General features: G+C 35.4%; 1 protein-coding gene across 1 annotated transcript in view; it reads right to left on the reverse strand.

Annotated features, from left to right (window-relative positions):
• Window positions 1–21,480, reverse strand: part of XPR1 (xenotropic and polytropic retrovirus receptor 1) — a 224,596-nt gene that overhangs the window by 178,800 nt on the left and 24,316 nt on the right. Inside the window, exon 2 of the mRNA XM_041756166.1 lies at window positions 15,973–16,024. Coding sequence (XP_041612100.1) covers window positions 15,973–16,024 — 52 coding nt within the window. The remainder of the gene's footprint in view (window positions 1–15,972; window positions 16,025–21,480) is intronic.

Below are 21,480 nucleotides of genomic sequence, written 5' to 3' on the forward strand. Positions count from 1 at the left end.
TTTGAGCAAACTCCATTTACAGAATGCTCTGTGTCCTGGGGCACCTGACTGGCAAAGTCAGAAGAACATGAGACACTTGATCTCGGGGTTATAAGTTCAAACCCCATGTTAGGTGTACATATTTTACTAAAACAAAACAAAACAAAAACAAGCTTTGGGGGGAAAAAAGAATGCTCTGTGTCTTGATAAAGGTAATGGCAGTACAAAAATCAATGTATTAAAAATGCCACTGAATCTCAGTACATTTAAAACCATTAATTTTATGTTATGTTTGTTAGCTTCACACACACAAAAAAAAGACTGCTTCTGTGCATATTCTGGGTCACATAGCTAACTAAAAATTACGAGTCTGCTTTTCCCAATACTCTTGAAGAAGCAAGCATGTGGCCCTAATTGTTAATGGCAGACAGCTGGAAGACCCACAACATGAAAGAGATACAACTATAAAAAAACATAAAAATTGCAGAACTGGGAACTGGATGGTACCATAACCAAAGCCTGCATTCCTCTGGATTTCTAAATTGGGAAATCCATTCAAAACAGCACCAAGGCTATTTCTGGATGCTGCTGAAGTAGAACAAAGAACTCCCAATGATATCTCTTAATTCTAACCTGCATTAGATTAATAGCCCAAATGCTGGAGTATATTGGTCTACCAAATAAAGTCCAACTTTTAAAAAATGTAAGCCCACTGGAAATTTGGCCTCATCCTTACAGCTCACTATTCACCTGTAATAACCCTCCACTTCATTTAAAGTGCTCTACTGAATCTTCCCTGAATGTCTTGCACCTCCGGTTTTGTCCTGCTGCTTCTCTCTGCTAGAAAGCCCTCTCCTACAACTGTAACTATGCTTTAAGGCCCAATTCAAATCTCACCTCTTTCATTTATCATTTTCTTACTACTTGATTTATGAAAATTTTTTATGGCCATTGTGGATAAACTGATCTTAATATCTACCCAGTATACTGTGTTATTCTTATATTGTTAAAAACTCCTCTTGCTGTAAATACCCTAATTTATTTACTGTGTCATTAGTGAACAGTATCATGGTTTTCCTTAAGTAGAAGGACTAATTTTTGTAGTCTTTTTAAAAGGTAACAATCGGGAACCCTGGGTGGCGCAGCGGTTTAGCGCCTGCCTTTGGCCCAGGGCACGATCCTGGAGACCCGGGATCGAATCCCACGTCGGGCTCCCGGTGCATGGAGCCTGCTTCTCCCTCTGCCTGTGTCTCTGCCTCTCTCTCTCTCTCTCTCTGTGACTATCATAAATAAAATTAAAAAATAAAATAAAATAAAATAAAAAATAAAAAAATAAAAAAATAAAATAAAAAGGTAACAATCCATCTGTCTACCAAAATGATGGACATCCCGTTCAGAAAAAATAAGAGTACAAAAATAATAAATCTTACAATATAAATCACCTTATTTTGTTCCATCCTTTCTAAAAGGAATACACAAATTTAGCTATTTCATCTTCTCATTATAGCAATCAAAAGATTCCTTTGTGAAGAGCCTAATAAGAATGTATTTTGGGGGATCCCTGGGTGGCACAGCGGTTTGGCGCCTGCCTTTGGCCCAGGGCGCGATCCTGGAGACCCGGGATCGAATCCCACGTCGGGCTCCCGGTGCATGGAGCCTGCTTCTTCCTCTGCCTGTGTCTCTGCCTCTCTCTCTCTCTCTCTCTGTGACTATCATAAATAAAAAAAATAAAAAAAAAAAAAAGAATGTATTTTGGAACTGCACAGCAACTGTCAAGCTATAGAAACTCTTAAATATACTTAATCACACTAGGTTTGCAATGCCTGATTCAAAGTGTAGATATTTCAAACTCAAGATTCATGTGCCTGAGGTATATGCAAAATTAATTGCATATGATAACACACCAATATAAATTCAATTTCCCTTTCTAATCTCACTGATTGCACCTCTTGTAACAAGCACATAACTGATCAATTTCTCATCAAGAACCACAAATTGGCACTCCGTCTCACAGGTGATAAACTATATTTCACCTCTCAACCTTCAATGAAAAAAAAATGAAAATTTAATCAGTATAGGTAGATTCCCTACCCCCAACACTCAAATCCCAAAAATCTGTGTATGTGGTTATATGCCCAAAAGTATTACTCAATCTTAAAATTTATCACATTTCATCTTTTCACCTAGAGTAGATACTTTCAGGTCCAAAGTATACTAAAAATCTAAGTTTTAAAGAACAAGTATTTTATCTTTTAAATATATATATATATAATTTTGTTTTTTATCTTAAGTGTGCATGTGTGCATGCATGTGTGAGTATATATGTATATATTTCTTTCTGCTAAAAAGGAAAGCCTGAAACAATGAATAACTCAGTAGCACTGATACTTTGAAGAAGTGCCCCGTATGTGGCTTCTAAAGAAATGAGAATCATTGGTTATCACTAAAAAAACTAAGACTCCTTTGAAAAATAGCTAATCCCAGGACCAACCTTGGAAATACATGAATGTGAAAAAATTCTATCATATCAGATAGAAAAGAAGCTATCTAAAAGTTATGAAAGCCATATCAAAACAAATGAGGAAACTACCTGAAGAGGATCCTATTGGGCCACAGTTGAAAATTTTATCCATAATAAGGATAAAAACTATACTGGGCCAAAACATACCAAGTATGTTTAAATATAATAATTCATTAATACACTTTAAAAAATTTTACTAGTCATCTTCAGAAAATGTTAGAGAACCAATATTATTTTGAAAATTAGAAAATAAAGGATAAGAATTAGGCAATTACCCTACCTTTCCTATATCTGTAGCGAAAGATAACCAGTTTATGAAGGGAGTTTTTCTTTATAAAATTCTGGCTAATAAACAGAGGAATGCTGGAATATTACCATTCTATAAACCTCAATGAAGTCATGGATCTAGGGCTAGGCACTGATCATCAGTAGCTACTAACATGACAAAGACAGACACAATCTGGTTATTACACATCCCTCTCCTAATAGAAGTATACACCAGCACCTATAAAATGTTCTTAGGGAAAAAAATATATATATGCCTAACAGTTAATCTGAATTAGATTAAGCCTCTGGATTTAAGTACAAATTTACAGGAGATAACAGAAACCACATTAAGGTACACCACAAGAATGTAATCAGTAAATTCCAGACTCTGGGAGACAAAACCAAACTACCCAGTTTGCTGTTCCACCAAAAAACAATAAAAATAAAATTTTAAAAAGGAAAACAGAAAAAGCAAAATAAATAAAAGAGGTAGAAGAGAAACTCTGGTCAGATCAACTCTGACCAAGAGTACTTTTCTCAGTGAGAGAAATATTCTGTGCTGTTCAATAAGGTTGCCCCTAACCTCATGTGGCTACTGAACACTTGATGGTGGTAGAATGATCAAGGATTAAAATATTCCATTTTAATTATTCTAAGTTTAAATAGCTACATGTGGCTACTGTATTGGATGGTGCTGCTATAAGTCACTGGAGAACTAAGGGACTTAGTCAATCTGCAATTTATCATACAATGGATCTTATCTTGGTCTCTACTCAAATAAATAAGTCCTTTTAAAGAGTATAAAACAATTAGGGAAATGTAAAGCCTGACAGTTATTTAATAATATTAAGAAATTACTATTAATATTTTATGTGTAATAACTTTATTTTGGTAATGAGGCCAGAGACTATCCTTTAAAAATATTTACATATAAAATGATATAATTTCTGGAATTTGCTTCAAACTAATGAGGAGGGGAATGAAAGATCAAGCATAGTATTGATAATCACTGAAGCTAGGTGATGGGTAAATAGGACCCTGTATACATTCTCTATATTTGCATGTCTGAAAATTCCCATTATAGAAATTCTGGAGGGAAGAGGGGACATTTAGCTGTATGCTAGGAAAAGGTTTGGATTTTTTGTTTGTTTGTTTGTTTGTTTGTTTCCCCCAGGAAGGATATTAGACATACAAAGTACAAAAGAAATTCTTAGGAGGGATGTTTTGGAATACTTTGCAGGTAACTCTGGCTACAAGCCAATAAACTCTCATTTATTTTTTAAAATCGTTTAAAAGATTTTATTTATTTATTTGAAAGAAAGAGAGAACAAATGCATGAGGAGGGAGAGGGACAGAAGAGGAGGGAGAGGGACAGAAGGGGAGGGAGAGGAAAAGGGAGAAAAATCTCAAGCAGACTCCGTTCCGTGCTCAGTATGGAGTACAACATGGGGCTCCATCCCAACCCTGAGATCATGTCCTGAGCTGAAACCAAGAGGCAGACCATAAACCAACTGAGCTAGCCAGATGCCCCAAATTGTCCTTTATTTTATAAACTCAAGCCTGACTATCTATCTATTGGCCAAATTTTCACTTTCTGGGTGTCATACCTGAATTTTTCTTTGACCTCATTTGACGGTTCCTCTCAAAGTGGTTAGATTAGAATGTAAAAGCAAATGCCTCATTGGACCTATAGATGTGGTTCACAATTTAAGGTAAGAATATTACAATGTATTTTTTTTTCAATTTAGATTTAGAGATACCATAGGACAAAAATACACCCCTACCCCTAACCAAAAGATACCCATGTCAAATCCCTGGAACTTGTAATGTTATCTTATTTGGGCAAAGGATTTTTAAGATGTAATTAATGATCCCAAAATGTAATCATTCCGCTATCAAGGTGGCCTTACATGGACAGGAACAAAGGCGGCGGCAAAGTGAAGAGGCAGAGATTGGAATAAAGTAGTCACAAACCAGGGAAACACACAACCACTAGAGGCTGGAAGAGGCAGATTCTCCCTCCAAAATTCCATAAGTGTAGCTCTGCCAACACCTTGATTTCAGACTCTCGCCTCCAGAACTGTGAGAGAATAAATTTCTCTCATTTTTAAGCCACTAAGTTTGTGGTAAATTGTTAAAACAGCCACCGAAAACTAATACAAAGAATTATCTACTCTTTCAAATATTGAAATATTGACTACCTATTCCTTTCTCATGTTGGCTCAATAACTAGAAGTTATTGTGAATCTAAATAATATTTTGAGCATCTTTTCCATTTTGAGGGCAGGAATTGTTGTTTCTTATATTCAATGATGTATGTCTGCTGCTGGAAACTACTTACGGATCATAACTTTTTATGTTTCTTTCTACCTTTCTCGGTGGCTTTCTTTCATTAAACAGCTAAAGTGGCCCTGCCGAAAGAAAATAAAAAGTGCATAAAAGAAGAACTTACCTTACTTTAAAACTCTGCCATCTTGAAACTTTAACAATTGTTAATTTGGGAAACTCTACCTAAAATCATCAGGTTCATTCTTTTGGTTTATTATCTTTTCCTCTACCATGTATATACCAATAATTCCCAGAGCTTTTTTGTTTTGTGATTTAATGTTTTGTAATAATCCCCTCTTTACTTCATGACCTTTCCTCAAATTTACCACAAAATAACCAGCAGTGTGATAACTGACAGTATCTTTATATGTTATTGATTTTTACAAGGGAAGGAAAAATTGAAACACTGAAAACACTTTACTCTGTGGTGTGCAAAAGAAAGGATTATAAGCCTGTGTTCCGAGCATTTCTTTCATCTACCTTCTTACATTACTCAAAGTTGATAAGCTTTTTTGTCACATAATTTGACTACCTACTTATATCTTTATCTCATGTTTTAGCAATGAGCATCCAATTACATTTAATTCTTTTTTTGTGAAAAGAAGGAATTTTGTTAACTTGAAGAGTAATACTATACTATTCAGAAGCACACCTTTCCTATTAGTGAACTAGCTTGAGGTTAGTGGCCTTTGAAGAATATGCAGATTATCTTTTCAAGTAATAATACTACTTAGAGGGGATCCCTGGGTGGCGCAGCGGTTTGGCGCCTGCCTTTGGCCTAGGGCGCGATCCTGGAGACCCGGGATCGAGTCCCACGTCGGGCTCCCGGTGCATGGAGCCTGCTTCTCCCTCTACCTGTGTCTCTGCCTCTCTCTCTCTCTCTCTGTGTGACTATCATAAATAAATAAAAATTAAAAAATAATAATAATAATAATACTTAGAAGTGGCCATTTCCACAATATAAATGAATATGCAATCCAACTCCACTGTAAACATGAAATAACACCTTTCAGAAACAACTTCAGTATACACCTGAAATTAATGTAGTGTGTGTTAACAATACTTCAATTTTTTTTTAAACCAGGAAGGAAGGAAGGAAGGAAGGAAGGAAGGAAGGAAGGAAGGAAGGAAGGAAGGAAAATTTCACTACATGGCTTGAATATCAATCTGATTTTTTTTATCCTTTCCTAAAGTTAATGGAGGATTAAAAAGTCCATCTTCTTACAGAGATGATAATTAACTTGGCTTGGCTCTTGTCTCAACTTTCACTCTTAGCCATCTGCAGTTCTCAATGGCTTTCAAAACAAGGTTGCAATGATTAAAAATGAATCTAGTATTTCATTTTTTGGGTTAAACTCTCTGCTAGTCGCTGGTATATTGCCTTCTCATGTAATATTAACCCATTACAAGCAGAAAGATTTTTGAAAATCGATAATAAGTGACTAAACAACACTAACAGATAAGTGGAACTTAGAAAAGGCAGTCTCCTGCCACTGATCACCTGAATATGTAGCAAATTAGATCTAGCTCTCCCTATTATAAGTATAAAACAGTTTTATTTCCAGTTCAGCAGAGTCACGGAAATAATTTTTAAGGAGATAATGATACAGGATAACAAAATGGAATACTGAGGAGAGGGGAGATACAAGATTATAAATAACATGAGTTAAGTAACATTATGAATGCATAGATTTGACAGTAAACATATACATGAAAGAACTACTTCATGAAATTTAAAAATGCAATTCAGTCTTCCATCCTCTGGAACTAAAAAGCAAGCTCAAGCTCACATCTGTTAAAACAACAAAGACCTGGGAACAGAGGTGAGGTAGAAGAAGATGCCTGAAGTGGACTCTGTCCATTCAAGCGTATAATCGGAATGAATAATTTACAAGCATACTTTCATCTTCAATGCCACTAAGAGCTGAATTCTAAGGAGCTTAGGGAGACTATAACACATCTGCTAACCAAGATGAAGAAGCAGAGGGAACCTAAGCAAAAACGATCCAACAAAACCTGTACTCAAAATTGGGGAGGGGGTGGGGGAACTAAAGGTGAGGCAGACTAGCAGAGCCTAGGGTGGAAGTCAATGACTGTGTCCTTCACTGTATCTCGTCATTTCACTTCAGAAAATCAGACAGCTGTATTACACCAATTGAATCACAGAGCTGTATTAGGCTATGTTAGCTATATATATATATATATATATATACACTCATCAAAAAGAATACCTTATAACAAGAGGTGGATAACAATCGAAGCATCAGTAGGTCTTTCCCTTTTAGTTCAAATAATCTAAAAATCATATTCCACTGTACATAAATACATGAAAAAAATTGCTTCCAATAATTCATATGATTTTATTTCATGAACCTTTGAAAGAAAGCATATCAAACATGTAAAAACACAAAAAGAAGTAGGTTAATGTCTTACAAAAAATAGTCAACTCAATAGCTTATAAAATATGATTTCTCAGCAACCAAATGAAACTCTATGCTTGACATCAAAACAACAATGCCACAAAAATACAAAATCTTTAAATGAAGCTCTTATGTCATCTGCTTTCCTACTGGTTTTTAAGAAATGCTACCTGTCACCTCAGACTATACCTTATAAAATTACAATGTTAGTATTATACAACAACAACTATGCTTAGCCATCCAACCGGCAAGTAAAATTCTGCATCTAGGGCAGCCCGAGTGGCTGAGCGGTTTAGCACCACCTTTGGCCCTTGGCATGGTCCAGGAGACCCGGGATCGAGTCCCACATCGGGCTCCCTGCATGGAGCCTGCTTCTCTCTCTGCCTGTGTCTCTCCGCCTCTCTCTCTCCTCGTGTGTGTCTCTCATTAATAAATAAATAAAATCTTTAAAAAAATAAATAAAATAAAATTCTGCATCTAAAGAGCAAGTTAAAAAATTTAAAAACAAAAATAAAAACAAGAAGCAAGCTAAGTTAATTTACTCCCTTTTTTCCCACAAATAGTATTTTGGCTTCAAGGAAGATTGAGGAAAATGATTTGTTTGTATTACTACTCATTGCTGTGCTCAATAAATATGTAAGGTATTTTAGATAATTGGTATAAAACAGAAAAAAAAAGACAAAAATATCTGATGTGAAGAGACTTTTACTGGTCTCAAGAAAACTAATAAATCAATGAGAAAAATAAACACATAAGATACCAGAAAGTGACAAATACTATGCAAAGTAATAAATAAAATGGGGTGACACAATTTAAAGTGACTGAGTAGCTATGTAGATTGGATATTCAGAAGGCCCTTTAAAGGACACAGCCACAGAATGATCAAATGATTCTCCTCAGGCAAGAACTAAAAAGGCCTTATTTCTAAGAGCAAGCTTGGCCAGATTTAAGTACAGAAAGAAAGGCAATGTGACTAGAGCCTAGTAAACAAGGGGGAAAATGGTAGAAGGTAAGGTCATGACCACAGGACCAGATTATTTAGGGCTTTGTAGGTCAGAGTAATAAATTTTTACCTTATATCTTTAGACTGTAAGAAGGAGCCTTATGAAACTCCACTGTCCTGCTCTTTGTAAAATTGCTGTTAGGAATACTATTCACGGGGATGCCTGGGTGGCTCAGCGGTTTGGCGCCTGCCTTTGGCCCAGGGCGCGATCCTGGAGTCCCGGGATCGAGTCCCATGTCGGGCTCCTGGCATGGAGCCTGCTTCTCCTTCTCCAGAGGGAGTGTCTCTGCCTCTCTCTCTCTCTCTATCATGAATAAATAAATAAAATCTTAAAAAAAAAAAAAAAAAGGGGGAATACTATTCAACACACCAAATACTCTTCATGAAGATCCAAAGGAAGAATTTCTCTCAAATCTCATATTCAGTAACAGTTGAACTTTTTCTGAGAAATTGAGATAAATTTACTTTATGTGAACTCTGAAACTAATCATGCTCTCATCTATCCCCTAAACCCCAGAAAACTAAGCTGAATGTACAATTCGCTTCTAGCAATTATATAAAACCTTATGGCATCTATTTTGTTTTTTTGGCATCTATTTTTTTAAATAAATGTTTTCTTTTAGAATAGTTTTAGATTTACAAAAGTTACAAACATAATCCAGACAGTTGCCATATGTTTCCCCGTTCATTAACCTCTTATGTAAATATCGTACATTTGTCACAAATAATGAACCAAAACTGAAACAGTATTCAAACTCAAGTCTATAATTTACTCAAGATTTCTTTAATTTTTACTTGATGTTCTTTTTCTGTTCCAGGTTCTTTACAATATCTAGTCTATATACTGAACTTACTGGAACTTTATCTTGCTATTTATCTTAATTTTCCCCATATTCTAACCTCTATAACTACTGATACCTAATATATTTTATCTAATTCTATAAATGTTCCCCAATACTTCTGGAAACCATGTGGAGTAACAACAACAAAAATGAGCAGAGAGAGAGATTTCTTGAAAGATACAATTAGCTTTTTCCCAATAAGTCATACAGTTCAGGATTATTAAAAGTAACACTTCACAAATCTTTTGAAAATACAGAGACTCGAAAAAATATCCACTTACAAATGTTATTCAAATATATCACTTGGATAAAAATGCAAAGTCAATATTAAAAAGTCTGTTTTATGTTTCAATATTAGTTTTATCTCTGGAATTCTCCTTTAATTGGCACATATAGTATTAGCAATCCTGATTGTCCTTATTGAGCCATACAGCCTTAGCATGGTCTCAGATCACACAAATCTAAAATGAGGGTGAGGCAAAAATGATCTTTTAAAGTCCCTTCAGTTAGAAGGTCAATGATCTCTTAATTCTGTGACCTAAATTGACTCACATTCTTATATTTTGCCATCAAAAGAGCAGAAAACATTAATGCTTCTAAACAAAAGATAGTACATTTTATTTTTTTAAGATAGTACATTTTAAAAAAAGAATGCCAAAGCCTGAAACTTTATTTTAATTCAGAAAAATAAAAAGATTAATACGGTGTATAAATTATATGTGTAAGTGTACAAATTTATAAGTATATAAATTATATAAATCTAAAGTACCCTAAGGAAAGGGGAAGTTCCCCCAAGAAAAGGTGTAAATATTTATCCAAGTAGATTAATTCCATAAAGTGACTGAGATACCAAATGGGAAAGGAATAAAAAAGTATGAGAGAAAAAAAATACATCAATTCATCATTTATATTTACCACTAGTTGTCGATCATTGAAAATTTAACTGTGTCAAATGGGTATTGGAATTAAGAGATCTGTTTTCACATCTATACTAAATTGTTTGGTCTCAAAACACTCCTATTAAAATGTCACTGATTCACTGTTGGGGAACCATTAGCTGACAGTCTCATTTAATCCATCCCAAATACCCAATACCTCACTGGCAGCAGGAACTGTAAAAACACAATAGAGTTTAAGGGTTTTTAGCATCATTTTCCAAAAATTCCTTAACACATTATTCCTTAAAACACTGTTCCTCAAAACACTAAAGATTGACTCCAAGGGATACCACCTCACACCAGTGAGAATGGTGAAAATTAACAAGACAGAAAACAAAAAATGTTGGAGAGGATGCAGAATAGGGGAAACTCTCTTGCACTGTTGGTGGGAATGCAAATTGGAGCAGCCACTCTAGAAAACAGTATGGAGGTTCCTCAAAGAGTTAAAAATAGAGCTACCCTACAACCCAGCAATTGCACTACTGAGTACCCCAAAAGATACAGATGTAGTGAAACGCCGGGACACCTGCACCCCAATATTTATAGCAGCAGTGCCCACAATAGCCAAACTGTGGAAGGAGCCATGATATCCTTTGACAGATGAATGGATAAAGAAGATGTGGTCTATATATACAATGGAGTATTGCTAAGCCATCAGAAAGGACGAATACCCACCGTTTGCTTCGATGTGGATGGAACTGGAGGGTATTATGCCGAGTGAAGTAAGTCAATGGGAGAAAGACAATCATCATATGGTTTCACTCATAGAGGAAATATAAGAAATAGTGAAAGGGGGATCCCTGGGTGGCGCAGCGGTTTGGCACCTGCCTTTGGCCCAGGGCGCAATCCTGGAGACCTGGGATAGAATCCCACGTCGGGCTCCCAGTGCATGGAGCCTGCTTCTCCCTCTGCCTGTGTCTCTGCCTCTGTGTGTGTGTGCGTGTGTGTGTGACTATCATAAATAAATAAAAATTAAAAAAAAAAAAAAAGAAATAGTGAAAGGGGTAAAAAGGGGGTGGGGCGCAGCCCGGGTGGCTCAGCAGTTTAGCACCGCCTTCAGACCAGGGCATGATCCTGGAAACCCGGGATCAAGTCCCATGTCAGGCTCCCTGCATGGAGCCTGCTTCTCCCTCTGCCTGTGTATCTGCCTCTCTCTCTCTCTCTTTCTCTATTTCTCATGAATGAATAAATAAATAAAATCTTAAAAAAAAAAAGAAATAGTGAAAGGGATTAAAAGGGAAAAAGGGGGAACTGCGGGGGAAGAATTTGAGAGGGAAATAAACCATGAGAGACTCCTAACTCTGGGGAAAAAAAACAAAGGGTTGTGGACAAACTATGAGAGACTCCTAACTCGGAAACGAACAAAGGACGGGGGATTGGGGTAACTGGGTGACAGGCACTGAGGAGGGCACTTGATGGGACTGAGCACTGGATGTTATAGTATACATTGGCAAACCAAACTTCAATTAAAAAAAAAAAGACTGACTCCAAGGATACTAAGTGTGTATCTGCTCTCTGCAATTAAAAAAAAGGGCGGGGGAATCCCTGGGTGGCTCAGCGGTTTAGCGCCTGCCTTCACTTCACCCTGGGTCCACACCCTGGGCTGTGATCCTGGAGACCTGGGATCCAGTCCCATATCAGGCTCCCTGCATGGAGCCTGCTTCTCCCTCTGCCTGTGTCTCTGCCTCTCTCTCTTTCTCTGTGTCTCTGTCTCTCATGAATAAATAAAATCTTAAAAAAAAAAAATCTACAATTCTAGTCACTTTAATTCTACTTTCATGGTATGCTACTCTAAGTCTTACTGCAGAAAAAAAAATACCAATTTAAATATTAAAATGTTTATTTATGCCATTACCTAAAAATTAATAAATTTAAACTTTAACATAGAATTTTAGGTCACCTCAGTCATATATTTTCAAATGTAAACAGTTAAAAAAAACAGAGATTATACAGAAGACTAGGTAATAATATATATCAAAAGAGATTAAATATGAATTGATAAAGAATGCCCAAGAGTAAGTCCTTAAGCTTTATTATGTATACTATTTTCAAATATGAGCACTGCAGAATTACAATTATAATACAACTATTTTGGGACGCCTGGGTGGCTCAGTGGTTGAGCATCTGCCTTTGGCTCAGGGCGTGATCCCAGGTTCGGGGATCGAGTCCCGAGGAGCCTGCTTCTCCCTCTGCCTATGTCTCTGCCTCTCTCTCTCTCTCTGTCTCTCATGAATAAATAAATAAAAATCATTTTTTAAAAAGACATCTATTTTAAATAGATAAGGGACTTTTTTAAATAAAAAGGGACTCTTAAAAAAAAAATAAAAAAAAATAAAAAAAAAAATAAAAAAGGGACTCTTTTTCATGAATCAACGTATAAATGAGTGATTAACAAAGTTCACTCTCAAAGAATGAATGAAGCAAAATACCATAAATCTGAATATCTGAGTAAAAAAAAAAGGCAGCTTTAAATGAACATGTCTTAATTTCTTAATGCACTGAGATTACTGTTTGGTTGGTTTATGTTTAAATGAGGAAAAAGCTCATTTTATTAATGAAGAGTAAAGTCACTACCTTGAAATTTCTTACAAAGTTGCAAGAAAATAATTCACCAGTAAAAAAACTGTGTCTGTGGTCAACTTCTTATCAACAAATGCTTTCAAATACTATGCCTTTTATCCAATAAATCACTTCACTCTTACAGAATCCATTTCACTGACTTTCTTTCACTTATGATTATGAATCCATTCCATCTTAAACAATAGGAAATGTGAGGCAGCTGCTTATTTTACTATAAGTCATCTAAAGTCAGCATGTTTTTTAAAGATTTTTATTTATTTATTTGAAAGAGAGCAAGTGAACATGGGGTACAGGGAAGGAGAAGCAGGCTCTACACTCCCCACCAAGCAGGGAGCCTGATGTGGGACTTGATCCCAGGACCCTGAGATCACAATCTGAGCCAAAAGCAGATCTTAACCAACTGAGCCACCCAAGCACCCCAGCAAAAATGTTTTTTAACTTTAATAATGATTATTAAGTTATAACCATTCAACATGTAATTAATCAATACAGCTATTACTTAGATTCAATTCAAGACAATAAACATTTTAAAAAATATAAATGTCCTCTGTACACTATAAACAAATACTCCTGTATTCTAATAGAATAATCAAACTATCAATGAACTTAATTAAGCCTATAAGCCTACTGGCTAATTACTATCTAAAAGAAGTTAGCACTAATCATCTTAATCTAAAATTATTTAAGATTTATGACAGGGGTTCTGGACTTTGGCTATTTAGTAGAATTACCTGGAGAGTGTAAAACTACCAGTGCCTGGGCTACACTCCCAGATCCTATTTTAATTGATCTGAGATGGTAATCAGGCATCAGTAGTTGTAGAAAACAAACAAAACTAATACAGGTAAACTGAATTAAACATACAGCAGAGTTGAGAACTACTAATTCAGGACATACTTCATTTTAAGATAAAAAAAAAAACTTGTTCACTGGCATCAAAAGTTTTAAGTCTACTAAAAACTTAAGATGTAGGGAAAAAAAGACAGTGAAGAGAAAAAAGACAATATTCAAAAAATAACTGAGGTCTAGCAAACATTTTTGCCTTTAAAATTGTTCAAAGTTGAAATCCTCATCTTAGACTTTGTTGACAAATCTACTTATGCTGCATTATAGATAACAGCTAAATAAAAGCCTAGTAACGCAAACTTGATACTAAGAATGAATGACAGAAATGATTATCGTTCAAATTTAATACCCTAGAAAGATAGTAAGATAATATATCACAACCAAATGAGACAAAATTATAGTCACTTTAATAACATTTTCTAACCTCAATACTACACAGAATAGTGTTTTTTTAAACCACTTTCCAATGCCTTCAATTCTCAAGTACGTCAGAAGAATTGATTTTAAGAAGATAAAAGTTACATACACAGTTTTAATCTGAGAGAAGGAAAACAAACAAGTCTAGAATATTTCCTTGTGAAAATAGCATACACATCTGCATGATCAGCCCACACAATACTTTCTTTACAACAGGGTCCAAAGAAGTTAATGTCTCTAGGCAATGAGATTAAAAAAGTTCTTAACTACAAGCATTTGTCTTTCATTAGCATATTTTCACAGAATTCAGTTTTTTTCTAATAACAGCTAAAAGTGTATGAAAAATACCAGCAACATGAGCCAGTACGAAGGGATGAATGAGGATCACCAAAACAACATCAGAATGACTGCTACAAATTGGATGGTAAAACTTTAAAGAAAAACCAAAGATAAGTAGTTCAACCTTGAGAATAAAATTAAAAGAACCAATAATAAAGCAACTTACAAAGGTTGAGGGAACCAGTTAAAACTTCCATGTAATTTCATTTTTCTTAAAATGAAATTTTAAGAAAATTATTTTTAAAAAATTTTGAGGTACTCTTTAAGACACATAAGAAATAATAACCTAATAAAGAACTACTCATTTTTCTTAAGTGCTTTCAAACATTAGAAAATTAAATATATTGTAATCTAAAATTCAGTGATATATTATAAAACTAATACTTAAGTACTAAATCCTGGTAAAGATTTCAAGATGTTAAAGGAAGCACATTTTGAATTCAGAATGGTTAGAGATAAAAGATGTACATTTCTATGTCACTAAAGAAATGAGTTTTTGTTTTGTTTTGTTTTTTTTGGTTTCAGGAGAATTCAGTGATTCATCAAAGAAATGAAATTTTTAATTATAGATCTACATTTTTATTGAACAACATCAGCATCTGTTACATGTCATAAAAATAAGCCTCCAAAAGCTTGTCACTAGAATGACTTCATAAAATTACAGTTTGGTATCTCATAAATATATTAATCTGTACACACTATCTAGATTATTCTTGGCATATACTTTACATTCATCTCTCCTTGAAAAAAAAATTTATGAGAAAATTTTAAAAGATTACCCAGCCTCAGAGGAAACACTTCCTCAAGAAATAACTGTTGAATTAGCTCCATTATTTAATGACACGAGAACTCACACAACTATGAACTACAACTCTCCAAACCTATCAAAGGTTAAACCCATAAAGAACGAGCTAGTGAGTAGAAGCTGAGGTAACAGAGGAGATCAATAAAGATTATTGGAGAGATGACTACTGTCCTTCGATTAGTGATTTTACAACTGCCTAACTGTGCACATGCAAATATATACTTGCCTAAACACACATACACATAGTAAATGTGATTCACTGTTTTTTTACTAATCCCAATCTAAAGACATTACATAAATAGAAAGGAAAAACTATATTGCCCAGATTAATTATGGAGTAAGGATTCACTAAAGGATGGATGAATGGATAGATGGATGGGAGGAAAGATAGATGGAGAGATGGTATGAAATATACTGGGGGGAGGGAAGATAAGAACTTTGACTCTAAACCAGTTATCTGTGATTCACAATGCTAAGATGATTCAAGGACATAATAAGAGATCCATCATAGGGTAAATGTGAGCTTAACAAACAGAAAGTTTGATTAAAATATAATCAATATATATTTTAAAAAGCATAAAAGAGTTATATAATAGAGCAAGACATTTTAGTTTTATATTATGCAGTTTAAAACATCTTCCCTTAAAGGGGTTTTATGTGACTCAATTAGGGATTAATCCATCTTACCTTCCACAGAAGGTGCCTGATCCTGAGCTGAATACAGCATATCCTTGAAAGCCTATTAAAAAAAAAAAGTGCATGAAATCATGAGTAATCTTTACACTAAAAGCATTTGAAGCTAAACAATTTTTTTTTCAGTATCCAATGACATGATTCCCTAAAATGAGAATTTAGTAAAATATTCAATTAACTTTAATAAGCTAAAACCCAAATGCTATACTTTTTTATAAATCCAGCACTGTCCAATCTTTAAGAAAATGGCTAATAGTTACACTTAAAAATTAAAGGGCTTTTGGAAAAGAATGAAAAATCTCCTGAGATCATAAATTCTCTCGACTAAAAGACGACAGGAACAGAAACTGAGAACAATGGTCCTAGAGAAATCATGGAACACTATTTAAGAAAATATGAAACACTAGATACAATTGTTTTTAATTGTAGTAATGCAAATATAAAATTCACCATCTCAACCATTTTCAAGTTAACAATTCAGTAGTGTCAAGTACATTCACATTGCTGTGTAGACAATCTCCAGAATTCTTTTCATCTTGGACACAAATACTCTTCAATGAAGGTCTGGAAAGTCCTCCATAAGAGTTCAGGACTATAAATACATTTACAGGTTTTATTGTTTTTCCAAATCAGTGAATTAACTATCAGTAATATTTAGGTACTTGGAATGGCTGCAGTTTGTCTCTTAATAAGTGTTTTCAGGACAAGAATGAAAAGCATATCCCCATACCTATCAATATGGTAGAATCAACTGAGCAGATAAGGCTCCAGTGCTGAAGAGTGGTTATAAACAGGTAGCTTTACCCAGTCCCATAGCTTTAAGGCTTCAAATACCATTTAACCATGGGTGATTCCCAAAGTGGCCTCCAGACTCCCTCAACAACTGACATTCAGAGTCAGACAATTCTTTGGGGGAGGTAGGCGGGCTGTTCCGTGTATAATAGGATTTTTAGTACCATTCCTGGCATCTAGCAACCCCCACTAGCCCCATCTAGATACCAGTAGGAACACCTCCACCAAAACTGTGACAACCAAAAGTCTCCAGACACTGCCAAGTGTCCTGTGGAGGACACAAAATCGACACATTATCCCATGCCCAGAACCACTGCCCTAAATTCACTCAAGTTGAAACCCAAAAAAGAGGAAATAAAACTCCAGAGTAACTCATTCTATATTCAAGTCTAGTAAATTATATTCTTCCCAAGTAAATTTACCATTTGCTTTACACCAGTGACTAATGAAATGAAATTTTTAATAACACAGAACTTCACAGAAATCTCTGAAAACTTTTGGATTCTACTCTTTTTTTATATACTAATGAGACAGCTGGGACAGGGAATAGCTTCAAGATGGAGGTTGGTCCCCAGAAAAACCACTGCCTGCCTAATATGATCAGTGGATTAAAACTTTCAGCCCCACCCTCAGATCTCTGAGGAAAAGAGAATGGCTGGGGACTTAGTTCAATCACCAATAGTCACCTAAGCAGAAGTATGGGTATCCTGGGTAGCCCGTTGATAGCTGGCATCCCAAGGGAGAACAGTCTTGTAGGACTAAGCCCTTACCCATGAGGTCTATGCTAACTCTGGATAGTTAGTGTCAGAATTAAACTGAATTATTAGACACCTAGTTGGTGTCAGTGAAATGGTTACTTTATCAGAAAAAAGAACTGGTCAGAAGTGGTGACAGAAAACACACAAACAGAAATCTTTTCTACAAAACCTTCATTACTGGGCCACAACTTTTCTAAAATCACCTCTGAAACTCAGCCTCATGTTTACTGACCATTAATAATTAAAGTGAGTATGACAAAGGTATGGAACTTCTTTTAAGAACAAAACATATACATTCACTATTTTCTTTACAATTTCAGCTACCTGGGGGACCAATAACTTCTAGTCTAGAAAAAATAATTAACCCAGAAGATTTTATTAAACATCAGAATTTTTGTCAGTTTGGATTAGAATTTTATATTAAAGTCCTATACAAGTACAGAATGGTATTTACAGTCTTGCATTATGTATTTTAAGAGAGTAAATGAAGATTGCTTAGAGCAAAGTAAATCTCTAGATAGAAAAATATAAGAAGGAACACATAAACCCAGCTAGAGAATACTTATGGAAATTATTATGGAAAGAGGTAATATTGGAGACTCAAATATCTAAATAAAGTCTTTCTACTTTGGAAATATAAAAGACAGGTGGACCAAAATTAAATGATACTATTAGGGACCAAATAAACCATTAAGGACTAGCAGAGCGGCTTCTACATAGTAGAAGCTCAATAAATAGTTCTTGAATTCAAAAGCCTTTCTTCTTTGGAGAAAATTAAAGATGAACAAAGCACACTAAAAAAGCATACTAAGCAGTACCTCAGTGACATATAATGAAAATAAATTAAATTTGCAAAAGGGAAGCTTGTTACCAAATTAAGTTTTTTTTAAAAAAAATGATTAAGGGATCCCTGGGTGATGCAGTGGTTTGGCGCCTGCCTTTGGCCCAGGGCGCGATCCTGGAGACCCGGGATCGAGTCCCACGTCGGGCTCCTGGTGCATGGAGCCTGCTTCTCCCTCTGCCTATGTCTCTGCCTCTCTCTCTCTCTCTCTGTGACTATCATAAATTTAAAAAAAAATGATTAAAATTTTATAAAGAGAAAAACGATGAATCTTCATTTTTATTATAAAACTGAATCATAATTTCATTTCAATCTAGACAACTCTCAATAAAATCATGGACAATTCTTTCTGCTTCTTACTACTTGTTTTCCTCTGAATAACAGTCCCTCTAAGTGTTTTATTGTAATAAGTGTCTAGAGATCTCCATAACAGGATACTATTCTATTCCTGTGACAGGAGAACAACCCCCAATTAGGAATTAGTAGGGGAAAAAAAGCCTACAAAGTAATGCCTACATTAGTACCTACAGATTGTTACCTATAACAGGGCACTTGCCTGGGTGAAGGGCAGTATATCCAAATACACAGAACAAAACAACAGCAACAACAAAACAAATACACAAAACAATACATTAAAGATTTTCCTTAAAAAAAAAAAAAAAAGATTTTCCTCAATTGATCCTGTTTTCTTTTTTTTGTTGTTGTTTTTTGTTTTTTTTTTTAATTAATTTTTATTGGTGTTCAATTTACCAAGATACAGAAAAACACCCAGTGCTCATCCCGTCAAGTGTCCACCTCAGTGCCCGTCACCCATTGATCCTGTTTTCCTTTAAGGAAATCCAGTACTTTTCATAAAACTCTAAATTTGGGGGCGCCTGGGTGGCCTCAGTCCATTAAGTGTCCAACTCGGATTTTGGTTCAAGTCATGACCATAGGGTTGGAAGATCGAGTACCATGGTGGACTCTGCCCTGGGCATGGAGCCTGATTAGGATCCTCTTTCCCTCTCCCCCCTCCCCCTTCTAAAACTAAAACAAAAACAAAACCTCTGAATTTGTGTAATAAAATCAATATACATTCATGTGCATTACAATAGATTTCTTAAAGACTTATTTACTTTGATAGTGAGTGTGCAGGGAAAGGGGGAGGGAGAGAGAATCTCAAGCAGACTCTCCTGAGAGCACAGAGCCCGACAGGGGGCTCAGTCTCACCACCCTGACATCATGACCTGGGCTGAAATCAAGAACCAGACACTTAACTGACTGAGCCACCCACGTACCCTAAAATAGATTTCTTTAATTTTCAAAGGATTCAAAGTAATCTTTTATATCAGCATCTCTACTATAAGTGTTAAATTATTTTTGTTATGCTATTGAAATAAATATAGGTATACTAAGACAAAAGTCCTTAGTACTTATAACAACTCATGTAACAGTAAGACCTTCCAAATTAAATCCAAACACAACCACAAAACCAATACTATTCAACCAATAACATTAACATGACAGGAAAAAGATATTTGCTGAAACCTCAACTGACAAAATGAATACAATACTGTAATTATATCCGTTCTGAATTTGGAATACTTATATGACTATCAGTTGTGATATAAATACTCCTAATACGTCTCCCTACTATGAAGTAGCATAGCACAGTGGGTAGGAGCAATGGAGTCAGACAATGAGTATATGCGAAATGACTCTACCACTTAATAGCTATGTAAGCTTGTGAAAATTAACTTCTCTGTATATCAATGCCCTCATCTATAAAACAGAAGTGATCACACACATCTCACAGGTCTGTGATGAGAATTAAAAACTCTTAAAACACAAATCCTTATATTAATTATAATTCATGATTATACATGAAGAGTACTTAGAACATGAAAGAGACTCAAAGAATGTTAGCTAATCCAATATGAACTATCAAAAAACTTGTATCATACGTGGGTTGTGGCATCATTTGGCAATCTACTATTGGACATGAATACATCATTTATGTTTTGTTTTTTTTTAAGATTTTATTTATGTATTCATGAGACACACAGAGAGAGACAGAGACACAGGCAGAGGGAGAAGCAGGCTCCATGCTGGAAGCTCCTTGCAGGACTCAATCCCAGGATTCCAGGATCACGCCCTGAGCTGAAGGTGGACACCCAACTGCTGAGCCACCCAAGTGTCCCTCATTTATGTTTTAGATATGCCTCAGTCCTTATTAAATTTCATAGAGTAGTATAATACTGCCTGGAGCCAACATGACCAAACAAGCATAAACACAGTCACTGCAATCTCCTCATACTTAGTAGTTTATAAGGCAGTCATCTAGATGATCTAGATAGAATATGCTATGATATTTTCAGAATATCACTGTCATGAACATACTATATTCTTAATTCTTATAGGAAATCTACAGACTCCTAAGAAAATACATGCAAATCCCAGTTTGCATATGCTTTAAATAACAAGGTCTCCTAATTATATTATGTAAACTTTCAAATACACACACACAGACACACACACACACACACACATCTATTGTATGAAATAGGATATAGTTCAAACCTAACATGTATGTTCAATAATACTACCATTACAAATTTCTTATGTAGTTATTTTTTTATTACACATTATAGATTAATCTATTTCCAAAAGCACAGGCCATTTCACAGGCCTTTTCACAAACTAAGATCAGAAGCTAGAAAAATTCCTACTTCCATGTGGTACATACAATGGAATATTACCCAACAAAAAGAATGAATACTTGCCATGTACAACAACATGGATAGAACTAAGCATCCATCCAAAATAAGCAAAATAAGTCAGTCAGAGAATGACACATACCATAGGATTTCACTCATACGGAATTTGAGAAACAAAATAGATGAACATATGGGAGAGGAAAAAAAAATAAAAGAGGGAAACAAACCATAAGAGACAACAACAGAGAACAAAAGGGCTGACAAATGGAGGTGGGTGGGGGATGGGCTAGATGGGCGGTGGGTATTAAGACGGGCACTTGAGGGCAGCCCCGATGGCCCAGCAGATTAGTGCCGCCTTCAGCCTGGGGTATGATCCTGGAGACCCGGAATCGAGTCCCACGTCAGGCTCCCTGCA

The sequence above is a fragment of the Vulpes lagopus genome, chromosome 1 (assembly GCF_018345385.1).
Source record: "Vulpes lagopus strain Blue_001 chromosome 1, ASM1834538v1, whole genome shotgun sequence".
Lineage (NCBI taxonomy): Eukaryota > Metazoa > Chordata > Mammalia > Carnivora > Canidae > Vulpes > Vulpes lagopus.